The sequence below is a fragment of the Tasmannia lanceolata genome, unplaced genomic scaffold (genome assembly GCF_043159265.1).
Source record: "Tasmannia lanceolata isolate RefF3 unplaced genomic scaffold, GAP_Taslan_0.1 ptg000005l, whole genome shotgun sequence".
In the NCBI taxonomy this organism is placed as follows: domain Eukaryota; kingdom Viridiplantae; phylum Streptophyta; class Magnoliopsida; order Canellales; family Winteraceae; genus Tasmannia; species Tasmannia lanceolata.
The window spans coordinates 21043915-21057805 of record NW_027518682.1 but is presented as its reverse complement, the minus strand read 5'-3'; the positions used below and the strand labels follow the sequence as shown (position 1 = coordinate 21057805).

Below are 13891 nucleotides of genomic sequence, written 5' to 3'. Positions count from 1 at the left end.
CTTGGGGAAAGAAGAAAACCACCAAAAACTCCTTATTTCTCTTCTTATACAACTCCATCGTATTTGATCATAGCCCTTCACCTGTTGGCCCAAAATAACAAACGATTAGGATCCTTCATTCCTTTCTCACTGGTTCTCATCCGGCACTCCACACCACACCATGGGCCCCATTCATATGAAATCTGGTAGGCCACAGCTTGAGATGGTTAGGAGGGAGCTTTGTACTCGTTGTATGTACAAACATCTATTAAAATGTAGGGGTATGAAATAAGTTGAGGAGAAATCGGTCTTTTCAACTCAAAGTCGACGTACATTTAATCTGTCCTTCCGAGTAAAAAGGCTAAAAAGAGAACCGAAAAGAAGCAAAGATTTTTGGTCCCCATTCCAGACGTGTCGGAGAGTTTGCGAGAATATTCCTTTTTCTGTTTCACCGTCTCACGCTTTCTGCCGTGTTCTCCCAACTTTCCCCTCACATTTCGCCTTCCTCAAAACCAAACCCTAATATTTTCCATTCTCATTTTTTCCCCTCATTTCACCATTGCTGCTACCTGCTAAACCCTCGATCTTGCCATAGATATCTGTTTGTTGCTTTTCCAGGTTCGTAGATTCTCGACTTCTTTGATTTATTTTTCTTTAAATATGTCATTACTCGAGTAGATGTTATTATTCTAGATTTTGTTACATTTTAAATTTCTTTTCTGTAACGGATCGATTAGATGCTTGTGAAGGTTCTGTTTCTTGAGGGATTTGATTTGTTCTGCAACCAATGCTTGTTTCTTGGGTTGTATTATTGTCTTAAATGTATTTGTGGAATTAGTAAGGGAATTTTTCATTGTTATTAGGTATTTTTATTTATTTGCGAGCTATTTGAATTGTATATCGGAAAAGGGAAGAAGTGAATTTGGTGGTGTTGTGAATTTTTTGCTCCGTCTTGAATTTCAGTTTTTCATTTGGAATCTATCAATCTAGTTTTGTCAAAAAATTATTGAGGGATTTTTGTTGCTGTGGTTCTAAATAAGTTGTTTTTTGGTTCGACGATTTCAGTATTTCGTTTTTCACAATTAAGTTGCTTTTTGGCTCGACGATTTCGCTATTCCGTTTTTGCAGATTGTGAATTATCCAGTTTCAATGGATCTTTTCTTTTGAGCCGGAATTTCTTTGATGCAAAGTCCCTTCGCCGGCCATCTTCTGTCAATGGATCTTTATATGCACAACCATAAGAATCTCTGCTTGTGTTTCCCCTACAAATCAGTTTTTTCCCGATCCTCAACCATGTCGAAAATCCTCTTATGGTTTGCTAATGATTCTACTTCACAAGAAAATGATTTTAATCATCGGCCGTAGTTCCTTATGCATAGGTTCACCCCATCCGTCATGGCTAAATCTATGATGCTATTCAACTATTGTCCTTTGGGCCTCACATGGGTTCACCCCATGCATCATGGCTAACTCATGATGCCCATGGACCGTGGACCGTCGGTCCTCATGTGTGGGTTCACCCCACTCATCATGGCTAACCCATGATGCCAATCGACCATGAAGTTTCGTTCCTCACACGAGTTCATCCCATACGTCACGGCTAACCCATGGTGCCCATCAAACTTGGACCTTAGGTCATTGCATGTGGATCTGCCTTTAGGGTGCAATTCGAGATTTTTGGGAATTTGGGTTGAGCTTTTACCTTAAAATCGGGTCAGGTTCAGGTTGATTCAAGTTCATTTTCAGCAAAAGCACAACCCGGTCTAACCCAAATTGCACACCTATCTACCTTGTCTACTTTGGGCTATCACACTGTTTGATTGTCATTTCTTTCACTCCTTTTGACACATTTCTTACGTCATTATGACTACCATGGAAATGCAACCTTTAAATATGATCATGACTCTTTTCTTCCTTTTCAAAGAAATATAATCAACTGTAGAGTTGTACCCATATCATGTATATCAATGAAATACGCCCCGCCCTGGGAAAAGTTTGTCCTCTTTCATTGTGTGCATATTTACCAAAGTGGACCGATGGTCTATGGTTAACGGTCATTGTATGCCCAAGGTGGCTTTTTTTTTTTGTGGGGGGGGGGGGGGGGGGGGGGGTTGGGTGTGTTGAGAATGGGGGTGATGGCCTCTTTATAGCTTTTCCATATCAGATAGTATTTTGATGTCACTAATCACATTTAAGCATGTGATTTTGATGGGTGTAAGTGTTACTACTAACTACCACTGACTTCCAATGCCACATGGCTCATAATTGATGAAATGTAATGTGGCTTATCATAAAAAATGACATGGCATGGATTACCACATCCGATCCATTGAAGATTGTCCAGCGTAAGGAAAGCAATGTCGTGGGCCCACTTCCCCATGATCTTGATCTCGTGTTCTAGCTTGTTTGGATTAATCATGGTCATCCATTTTAGTTCATGTGCCCAACTGGCAAGATTGCTTCATATAAGGAGTGTGATCTAAGCTATTAGATCGTATCATCTGACCATGTAATCTTTTTTATTTCATTAGGATTGCTCTAATTTAGATGCTATCACAGCTTTTTCATTTTAGGTTGTGTAAATCTCATGATTGGAATCACCTCATGTACTATCTATGCATATGAAAATATGATTAGAAGCACTTGATTATACCACAGAGCTATTAAGGGGTCCTTGTTTATACTTTATACCCATATGCTTGGTCAATTTCATTATGTAAGTGGGACTGGAACGTACTCATTTCTTTAGAATTTTAACTTCAACAGGTATACGAGCACAACTGTGTTATTTTAGTGAGCAAAACTCTTCCATCGTAAGAGTTCACAGTTTTTGAAGTTCGGTACTATTCAGCACATAACAGAACATGCGGAATAGTTGGTTATTTTTTACAAATCTTGATTTTGATGGTGGGTGTCAATACATATTTCCTATAGACTCCCACTTGTATAATTCCAGATACCTCTATATTCCTGGAAGTTTAGCTCTTCAAGAAGCGTTTAATTGCATGTCCAAGCTTGCTGGAGCTCTATTTTTCGGCATCTCCTGTGGATCAAATTCCAGTTTACTCCGTGAATTATCCGGCAATGGGCATGGCTCAAAACCCAGAGATTGTCAATCTTGTCCTCAAGTCAAGAATACCACTCCCTCAAGACCTAACATTGCCGGGTTGCAGTTTGGTTATAGAAGAGCAGAATCTGCTGCTCCAGCGGTTTTTGGTAAAATTGTGTGTTCCACGATAAGACACCTGTGGAAGGAAGTTGAACAGCTACAGTCATTTCCCATCCTCTCATTAGCTGCTGCCCTTGTCCCACCATTCGACAATTTGTAAGTCTCTTGTTCCCTTTGTATTTATTGCAGACATCATTATTCTGTTGTATTTTTCTAAGGAGCGTACTGGATTTATGAGAAATTATATGATGAAGGGCCTTATGAACACTTACTCATCATCCCATCCTTGATATTTGATCCAACAGCAGCTCACTTTTTGAGAAGCTGTGGTTGGATCAAATATCAAGGGTGGTACCTTTATCGTACCACCTTTACGTGTTTATACGGCCCTTCATCATATAAATTCTCCCGAATTTATACCATCAAAAGTTTTTTGAATATTTAGAAGTATGTCCTGCTCCCTTACATGCATTCCTGGTCATTTAAATCAAATAATAGTTCTCAATTTGTTCATTTTCTATATTTAGTTTCCACTCAAACTTATCTTCCTTGTTGATTGGTGTAACTTTGTAAGATCATCAAAGGTACTAGTTGTCCCACTGACGAATATTGATGAACAAATCAATGGAAGTATGGATCGGTTGCCGTATGAGTATGAGCATCAAGGATGTTCTCGTCTTCCTTTGTCAGAAATAAAATGGACCAGAGATGCAGTTGAACCAAGGACAGGCATTAAGTTCCCTACGGTTTTGGACAATCTTTTACCTGGAGGTGATAACTCCAGTCCGACTTCGGAGGTCAATATTCTACTTATTATCAGCTAACATTCTACAAATGTTTCTTGTTTTATTCTCTATTATTACCAACAACTTGCTCTTTATACCCGGATCATAAACAAGGTTAAGAATTAACTGCCATCTGGCGTTTTACACATGCTACTGGTCCAATTTGCTTCTGTTTACATAGCATGTTATTTGGTTTATTAATATGTTTCATTTAAACTGTAACTGTGAGATGTGAATGGTGAATTGAAGAGTAAGGGGACCTGTAGAGCTGGAAAATAAACTTTGAAGCATTTAGAGTATACGTTCTATGGGCTAAAAGTTATGCAAGATGTTTAAGATTTAATAGAGCAGGAAAGTGCAGATTTTTTTTTTACTGTCACAAACTTTCACCAATTTGGCAGGAGCGGTCCCTTTATGTTATTAGATGAATTCCGTACTTCCTTTATTTTCTATTTTGAGCTTATTGTTCTGCAAAAGGTGATTATATGAACTTCAAAGTTTCCAACTCAGTAACCGGTCATTAGATGAGACTCATGCCTTAGAGAGCTCTATTGAGGATTAGCCCTGATGTCTGGCTGCCATTGGTCTGTCAAATGGATAGTTACTTGAGTTTTGGATCTTAACCTTCTTTGTAAACACAAGCAAACACAATTGCAAAATCGAGATACAAAGCTAGTTAGGATCACATCTTTAAATTATCAATAACAATAGTATGCAGCAGCTCTAAATCCGGGGAGATTTAGTTGTGTGTGTGACTTCACTTGTTTTAATAATGACATTTTGCACTTCACTAGTCGGGTGTTAAAGACCTTTACAAATCCGGCCCATGAGGACTTGTCCATCGAGACCCAACTTGCCCACTTAAGGAAATGTCCATCGAAACCTATTGGCTTCCGTAAACCCACTGTGCGATTCATCTTCCAAGTGCAACATCATCGACAATTGCTTTCTAGTCATAGTCATCAATTGACATCAACGTATCAACTTTCAACAGTGTGCATCAAATTAATTCTTATTGGAGCATTTTTATTGTAATCGAAAGTATGCCGATTTTTTATCCACATACATTTGAGGGAGCATGTTAGAGTATGAGAGATCTCAGCATTAGATCATCTTGTTGATAGATAACTAAGCTAGATGGGATGGTTAGGTTAGATTAGGATTCTTATCATTTTCATCATCTAGGTTTATCCTATTTACTTCCTATGTTTATTACTTTGAGTAGACACATATTTCGGTAATTGTAAATCACCCAAGGTTAGTGAAATCAACTATCTTACAAATACAAAGATAAAACAATAGAAATACATGTCACACCATCAAACAATCAAGGATCTCACATAACCTTGTGGATGGAACTTATACAATGGAAAAAAGTATAGAGGATATTTGTCATCATTTTTTACATCATTTGTTCGAGCTTTATGAATTTAACACATTATGCTCGGGTTCTATATGCTATTGTTTCTACTTGTAGCAGGATTGATTCCATAACTTGCTGGAAACATGAAATACTTCCCTTTATTAAATCTTTAAAGTTTATTTCTGTCTATAAAGATATACTGACTCTATTTCCTTGTTATGAGGATGAGATTGTAGCTATTTCATTATATTAGCTTCTGTTTTGATAATGCTTTTCTTCTGCCTTCTCAAACAATCATCTGAGCTACTTCATGATTGAATTCTGATCAGGTATCAATAAAATAAACAGTTTATTAATTTTTTTCAGGTACTTGTTGGAACTGGTTCCAGGAGTATGACAGTAGTCAAAATTAAATCTCTTAAGGTTTATGCATTTGGTTTATGTGAGTACTCTCTTAACTTAAATTGGTATTTTATTTAATTTGATATTGCGAGTTGTTGCATTCATGTTTTGGTAAGTGCCAGCTTGACATTGCAAGTGAGCTTTTATCCTTGACTAACTTTTTTATTACTTACTTATGTAATGTGGTTCTTTCTGTAATGGCATTGTTCTCAATTGTTTTTCTTTACAGATATTCACCCTGACTCTGTTTGCGAGAAACTGGGTCCAAAGTATGCTTCTGTGCCAATCAATGAGCTGAATAACCGACCAGATTTTTTGGAGGATCTTCTTAGGTATATTGCATATTTATATTTTATATGATGTCCTGGAATTATCCTTTAGTATGGTCTTTTTTATTTATATTCTAAGAATTGCCCTTTCTAGTTTGATAACTTATTTGTGCAGTTATTAAAATGTTGAAACTTGAGTTGCTTGTTTTGTAGTCTGTGTCAGTATGCTGTTGTTTGTCCAATTAAAAGTAAAAAGCTTCAGTCAAAAAGAATTTTTAGATGATGGCCTGTTCACTTTTTAATGCTTCAGACCTAGAATGATGCATTTTGGGCTTGTTTTGCAACCATGAAAAAAATAAAGGAATTTTGCTTTTGAGAGAGAGAGAGAGAGAGAGAGAGAGAGAGAGAGAGAGAGAATTCAGGGGAAAAAACTCCTTCCCAAATTAGGTATTTTTTTCACCTGATTTTTACTCCCCTCCCCAAGATCCCCGTACTCACAATTGTCTCAAGTCTGTCCCTCTTCTGTCCTTCCTCTTTCATGACTGGGCAACCTAACATTCCGTGATTTTTTTTCATGATTGCCAAACATGCCCTTAGATATCAGACCAATTCAACAATTCCTATCCTGGTATCCGATTCGTATTGTTTCCTGCATCTTATAAATGTTTTTCTACATTATGAGAGATCGTAGGAAAACACAATATCTTTTCCTTTAAAAGATTATGCATAAGAACCATTCAAAAAAGAAAAGAAAAGATGATGCATAAGAATGTATGATGTGGTGCAGGAGAAGAGAAACAAACACTGCCTTTGGTAATCATATCTCTGTCAAACCATGTGTGATTGTTGAATATGAAAGAGAAAGTAGAGAGAACCAAAAGAAACCCTAAGCCAAATCACAAATTGTTGGAAGGAAGGAGGAGTTCAAGCCAGGGCCCACAACTTGTCTATATCAGAATATCAAACCAATTTACATCAGTTGTCATTGCATTTTATGTAAGCCCCAAGGATATAAAACGTAAAGTAATCTAGGTGACTTAATATACATTTGTACTCGTCTGTATTTAAGTCTTACACAGTGTATCTAACTCCATGATTTATGTACTCCATTCCATGGTGTATATAAGTGATAAGTGGGGCTATCTCCCACACCCAACTGAAATTTATCCACTGATCTGAAAGCATCAATTTGCAAACTAAGAAATCATGTCTATGTCAGGGCCTTCGTGAAGGTGTTTGCTAATTGATGTGAACATATGGAAGTGAGACTCGCCCTTTAGAGTAACATTGATGTATGTAATGACAATCCACCTCGACATGCTTTTTCTGTTCATGAAAAATTCGATCAGTGGCAATTTGAATGTCACTCTTATTATCTCCATAAAGTAGTGTAGAGGAAGAGAGACAAACTTTGAAAAAAGTGAATGAAGGCATACAACCTCACTGCATGCTGCTAACTTGGACCGATATTATGCTTTTTCTTAGGACTTAGAGACCACATCCTGTTTCTTGCGCTCCCATGGTGTCCGAGAGTCTCCAAGGAAACATACACCATTGTTTCTTGGGCTCCCATGGTATCCAACAGTCTCCAAGGAACATAAGGCCATCCTGTTGTAGAACGAGTGTTTAAACACCCTGCTAAATTGGCATCAACATGGGAAGCCATATCAAGTGAAGATAATGGTAGAAAGAGGAGGCCTTAACATGATTTCCCCCTTGTGAGTCTCAGAAAGTGAGAGTCACCACCCTATTAATCAAGGACAACACAATTAAAACCACATGGATTCCCAATATAGGCTCCAGAAAGAAAAACAAAAGTTTACATACCCAATCACATGCACAGGACTTCATTCCAAACGATAGGTTTCCTTCTCCATTGAAAAATAATTCTACATGTTCACAAATTCACTCTTCAGATATTTCCATTCTCTGATACCATGTGATATTGTGTGTGAATGCTGAATATGAAAGAGAGAGAAGAGAGTAGAGAGGAAACCAAAAGAAACCATAAGCCGAGCTTATGAATTGTTTGAAGGAAGGAGTTCAAGTCAAGCCTACATCTTGTCTCCTCTCCTTTGTATCACTTAATCAAACCAATTTATATCAGCTGTCCTTGTATTGTACATGAGGCCGTAAGGGCATAAAAGGTATGTGAACCATAGTTCCTTATATATACTTAGGAACGGTGTATTTAAGTCCACAACTTATATACACCATTCCATAGTGTATTTTGTTTGGGGGTTAATTTTCAATGAATTCCATATTTGGACCACCATCTCCTGCCATCATGTCACAACTTTGACTAGGACGTTATCTTATCTAGTATAGTACTGACCTAATATGTTTATCCTTCCATTCTTTTTTCCTGAACTTGCTTCACATTTGCCAAAGCAATGTTAGGAAGACTGAGGTAGAGAAGTAATTTTGGAGTGGGACCACAGAATCATGTGTTACTACAATGCAAGTGACGTTGGTGTGGCTGAACTTGCATTGCCTATTGGTTACTGTTTTTTTTTTCTTTTTCAAATAAGTAGTTTATCTTGGTTCTATTTCTCATACGTACTTTAGTGATGATATGAGAAGCCATGGAGCCGTGTGTGTGTGTGTGTGTGTGTTTCTGTGTCTGTCTTTCCAGTACAAAATAATAGAAGAATAAAAGGGCCTCATGCGAACAATTACTCGAGTTGGTCAGTGTGGTCTACCTTGCAAAGTTAATGTAGTTCCTTTATTACCTTTCACAAGGCTTCTTGGGTGTATTTGAAAATTTGCTTATGAAGCTAACTTTTTCTATGTTGCTTTTCCCTAACTGTTTTTGTTTGAGGGTACTGCAGGGAAGATATTCATATGACTGTTAGACTTGTGGTTAATTGCAATGGGCTGAAAATCAATACCGTGCGCGAGTAAGTTCCTTTTCCTCTTTTAGATGTTTGGTTAAAATACTATAGCTCGAGATAAAATTCTATGTCATTTGACCATTTGATTGAACTGAGGTTAGTTTCCTTCTCTATCAAGCTTTTATATAAATTTTTTGAAGGGGACAATATTTCAAAAGAAATATTATATCGGGCCCGATCCTGGCCTGTCAGCTGCTAGGTCCATTATGATGCCCTACTGGAATCTTGTGTTCAATACTTCAATATGCATGTAGTGTGTATAGGTCATTGTTTTAAATCTTTAGATTTGTTGGTTGACATGTAAACACACAAACATCAACCCACCTATGGTATTGATATATCAATGTAGGTACTCAAAAAAATATTCAAAAAAAAAAAATAAAAAAAAATGTAGGTACTCAAAAAATATGTTGGCTGATATATCAATGTCAGGCTGATATATCGATTTTTTTCTCAATCATCCTGATAGATAAATTTAAAGAAAATGACAAAAAACATAAGAAGGGAAAACATTTTCCATAAAGCTATTTCATTTTAGAGACATGTCCATCTTGTGCCTTGTGTCCAACATGATGTTAGCAATTGCTTTCATAAAGAGAATACACAAAATGATTTACTTTAGAACACATGACAACATTCTATTGGTTGTTTGGACAATCTTAAAACAAGTGTGGCACACCTAAGGTGGCCCTACCACACTTTTCATTTAACAGTATGGCTCTCCCAGAGTAGGCTCACCATGTTTTCATTTTACAAGTGTACCAAACTGAGTGGGCCCACCATTTATTTCAATTAACAAGTGTCACAGACAAGGGTAGGAGAACCATGCATCCCAATTTACATGTGTGATTCACTGAGTTTGCAATCTATTTCATTTCACATGTATGCCACACTGGGTGTGGGCCCAAAATCTTTATAATTTTACAAGTGTGCTACACCAAGAGTGAGCCTCCTATGTATTTAATTTCACAAGTGTGGCACACCAAGGGGGCACATCCACGTATTTCATTTCACAAGTGTGCCAAAACAATGGTGGGTCATCTGTGTATTTCATTTCACATGTGTGCCACACCAAGGGTGGGCTCACTATGTATTTCATTTCACTAGTGTGGGCGTGTGGCACACGATGAATGGGCTCGCCATGCATTTCATCTCACAAAGTGTGTCACCTCAAGGGTGGGCTTACCATGTATTTCATTTTCCAAGTGTGCCAAACCGAGGGTGGGCACACCATGCATTTCATTTCACAAGCATGATATACTAATGATGAACTCACTGCATTTTCGCGTGTTCCATACAAAGGGTGGGCCCACAATGTATTCCGTTTCACAAGTATATGCCACACCGAAGGTGTGCCTATCATATATTTTCTCTCACAAGTGTGCTGCACCAAGGATGGCCCGCCATGTTTTCCATTTCAAGGCGTGCCACGCCAATGGTGGGCCCAATATGTAACTTATTTCATATGCGTGTCACACTAAGGGTAGGTCCGTCATGTATTTCATTTCACATATATGTCATCCCAAGGATGGCTCCACCGTGTATTTCATTTCACGACCATGCCACACCATTGGTCAGCCCATCATATATTTCATTTTACAAGTTTCATAGATCAAGAGTGGGACAATCATATATTTTATTCCATTACCTTATTTCCCTTCTGTAGTTCATTTTGCAAGTTTGGCACGCAGACTTTAGGGGCTGATGTGCACTGTACTTCACAAATGTGATGCACCAAGGGTGGGCCCATCATTTATTTGTTTCAAGAACGTGTCACACCAAGGCCTGGCCCACAATGTAATTTTCGTAGTTATTTTAGTTTTTCAAGAAGTGTGTGGCACACATTGGGTGGGCCCCATTATGTATTTTTATGATTATATTATTTTTTTCTCATTTTTCTTATTTTTTCCTGTTTTGTAAAATTTATAGAAGTATGTGTGTGTATGTACATATAACATTTTTTTTCAATTTTTCTGAGGATTTTGCTGAATTAGTACTGATTTTTATAAGTATCAGTTGATATTTCAATATATCAGACTCACTCAATATCCAAGATGTATAGGTAATGCCCTAGATAATGGACCCGTACCAATATCTAGGGACCGTCCAGGGTTCGAGATGACCGATATATTGGCCACTTCAAACCTAAGTATATGCACACCCCACATGTAACTCACTAACTCAGGCCTGAGCCTGGTCTGACTTTGTTTAATTCGACCACTACTGGGCCAAGTAGTTTAGTTATGCTGCCATTTATCAGAACATGTTACCAGGTGGTACATATAAATCAATAACATGGATACGGAATTAATGAGATCTGGACCATTCACACGTGTTAACAATTTGTGCAGTGCTTTTGAGAGATCCCTTCGAGCCCGATTGCTGAAGGTATGGTGCACTTCATATATCTATTTCACCAGCAGTGTAGTTCACTTTGTAACGAATCCCTTGAAATGAATCTGACTTTTTACTTTCGTTTCTTTATAAGGTGAACCCTGAAACAGATTATCACTGCCTAAGAGCATTTGGTTCTTATTTCACCCAAAATACCCCATTACCTGTGGTAATTACCTATTCCCCTGAATTTTTTTTTCTTATCTATTTTCCTATCAGTCTCTTCTTGAAGCAGCTTGAAGATGATTTGACATCCATGTGAATTGCAGGGCACAACAATAGATTTCCAACGAACAGCCAATGGCCAGCTTATAACAAAAAGTAAGCAATTGCTGTATTTTGATTTGTATAAATTTTGGAACTTTGAAGCATTCATTCCGCATAACTTGAGTGAAATGGTTTTATGCAGTTGGTGATAAACAGATTGGAGCTGTTAATAGCAAGGAATTATGCAGTAAGTTAATCTTTTTTTAGTTCATTAATCTGTCTTTTGCTGGTAAAACTAATGATATCACTAATGTAGGATTTGCTAGCGCCCATCGCATAAGGCATTTCGCGAATGGTCCGTTGCAAGTCAGAGCAACCACCTCATGAATGAGGACAAAATCTGCTGAAAAGTGAGCCTCTGTGGCTGCTCTGACATGCAATAGCCCATCTGCGAAATGCCTTCTGCGATGAACTCTAGCAAATTACCACTAATGTTATAGCATCCAAGGATAATATAGGGAAAAAGAAAACTGTATTTTTGAGTAAATCTGAATTTGCTAGATCATTTAAATAAATGCCATTTGCTAAACACATTATGGCAAGACAGTTGTCTTGGCATTGGCCAACCTGGGTTTGTGGTTCAGTACTTCAGTCTACCATTGAAGGGATTTGTACAATACATTTACTTGTACTGTAACACAAAAAAAGGGCGGTCCAGTGCATGAGGCTCAGCACTGAGGCTCCCGCCATTGTGGGGTCTGGGGAGGGCTAGATGTACGCAGCCTTACCCCTGTTTGGTAGAGAGACTGTTTCCACCAGGTCACAATGAAGCAACCTTACCGTTCCAACAAGGCTCGCCCTCTGTACTGTAACACTTCAATTGATATTTACAGCATTGACTTATTTTAAACTAAAATTGCAATTATATCCTGTCATTTTTTGTCGCTAAAAAAAAATGAAAAACCTAAAAGTTACACGTTCCTACAGGGGCTTTCTTCGACATGTATATTGGGGATGTTCCCGTGTCAGCTCAGGCAAAACAGGAGATTGCTACAAATGTTGCAGGCATAATAAGGAGATGCTAATGAGGTTGGTTTTCTGCTCCTTCTGCTGCCCATCCATTTTTGATATGATCATGCACTTACATGGCAAGCTTCTGAAATCTCCCTTTGTATTGCTCTTTTTTTTTTTTTATGCTTTATAGAGTAGTGGTTAGGGTAGGGTAAGCTGGGATGGGGAATGGAAAGGTTTTGAGTGTACATTTAGGGCCAAGTTTGTAGTAGTGGAGCAGCTGGTTATCCCTAAGTATCACAAAAAGCTATTCAAATTCAGTGTTAAATGACTCCATGTGGATTTACGGTAGGGGATTTGGAATGTGTATGATTGACAATTGACAAGAAGAAGAAAACGGCACGCCGTGTGCGTGGCCATTTATCATGTGAAATTATGGCATTTTTATGAGGAAAAAGTAGAGAGAAAGCATTAAAAGTTTAAGATATTTAATTGCTATGAGGAAATTCACACTTCTAAGGTATTTAATAGCTATATGGAAATTTAAATCCATAAGGTATTGAAGACAATAAAAATGAATGAACTGTTAAAGTCTATAAATAAGCAGATATCTGATAGTATGTAATCGATAACATATGTGAGAATAATGTGGTTCCGGTAAGCTATTAGTGAACTAATATAGTCTCGTCGATGCAAATAAGCATTGAATCAAATATGGAGATTTGTATAGGTTGCAACTTAGTGTAATGAATTTGGCATGAAATATGTGAAAATTTATTCTAAATTGATATGTGAAAATGGTTAATACTTGATGCAAATTTACTTAAATTTAGACTTGAAATCAATAAATAAGACTAAGAAAAGGTAAAAATCCGTTGTGAATGAAGAAGTGAGTTGGGTCGTTGAGCCATGTATGAGGACTGAGTGAATAACAGAGTGCAGTGTGTTATCCCCAGATAAAAGAAAAAGTAGGAAGTGATTGAACTTTGCAGAAAATATATAATTGTTTCTTGTTGAGCAGATAGGTTTTTCCCCTTATTTTTTCACTAATCCATGTTGCCTTTTAGTATTTAAAGAGCTGTTAAAAGGTAATTAAATTTTCAAAAAAAGGCTCTTACAAGCCAATTAAAGAAGAAAAGACAGCTGGATTTGTGCAAATATCAAAATATAATTGTGCTGATAGCATTTTCCCTTTAAAAAATAGGTGTTTGCACTTTGTAGCTGTTTAATAGCTATAGTGGAAATTACATGTGTTGGGATTGGGTAACATTTTTCCCTTTAAAAAATAGGTGTTTGCACATTGTAGCTATTTAATAGCTACAGCGGAAATTACATGTGTTGGGATTGGGCCTTTTAGCTTGTAGGTTCAATCCCAGATTTTCTACTAAAAAAAAAAATTCCAGGAAATTTACATGCAT

General features: G+C 37.4%; 1 protein-coding gene across 2 annotated transcripts; it reads left to right on the top strand.

The window, feature by feature from the left end:
- The first annotated feature begins 338 nt into the window (after positions 1 to 338).
- On the top strand, positions 339 to 12906 carry FAP2 (Chalcone-flavanone isomerase family protein). Of its 2 annotated transcripts, XM_077380246.1 has the most exons (12): positions 339 to 597; positions 2746 to 3304; positions 3723 to 3945; positions 5663 to 5738; positions 5928 to 6030; positions 8799 to 8867; positions 11213 to 11249; positions 11350 to 11424; positions 11525 to 11576; positions 11665 to 11709; positions 12450 to 12551; positions 12667 to 12906. In XM_077380246.1, the coding sequence occupies exons 2-11, from the start codon at positions 2844 to 2846 to the stop codon at positions 12545 to 12547; spliced, it is 1239 nt and encodes a 412-aa protein (XP_077236361.1). In that variant the 5' UTR covers positions 339 to 597; positions 2746 to 2843; the 3' UTR covers positions 12548 to 12551; positions 12667 to 12906. The 2 variants fall into 2 exon arrangements, with proteins under 2 accessions (XP_077236361.1, XP_077236360.1); XM_077380245.1 differs by having other exon boundaries at positions 12450 to 12906.
- Positions 12907 to 13891: the final 985 nt, after the last annotated feature.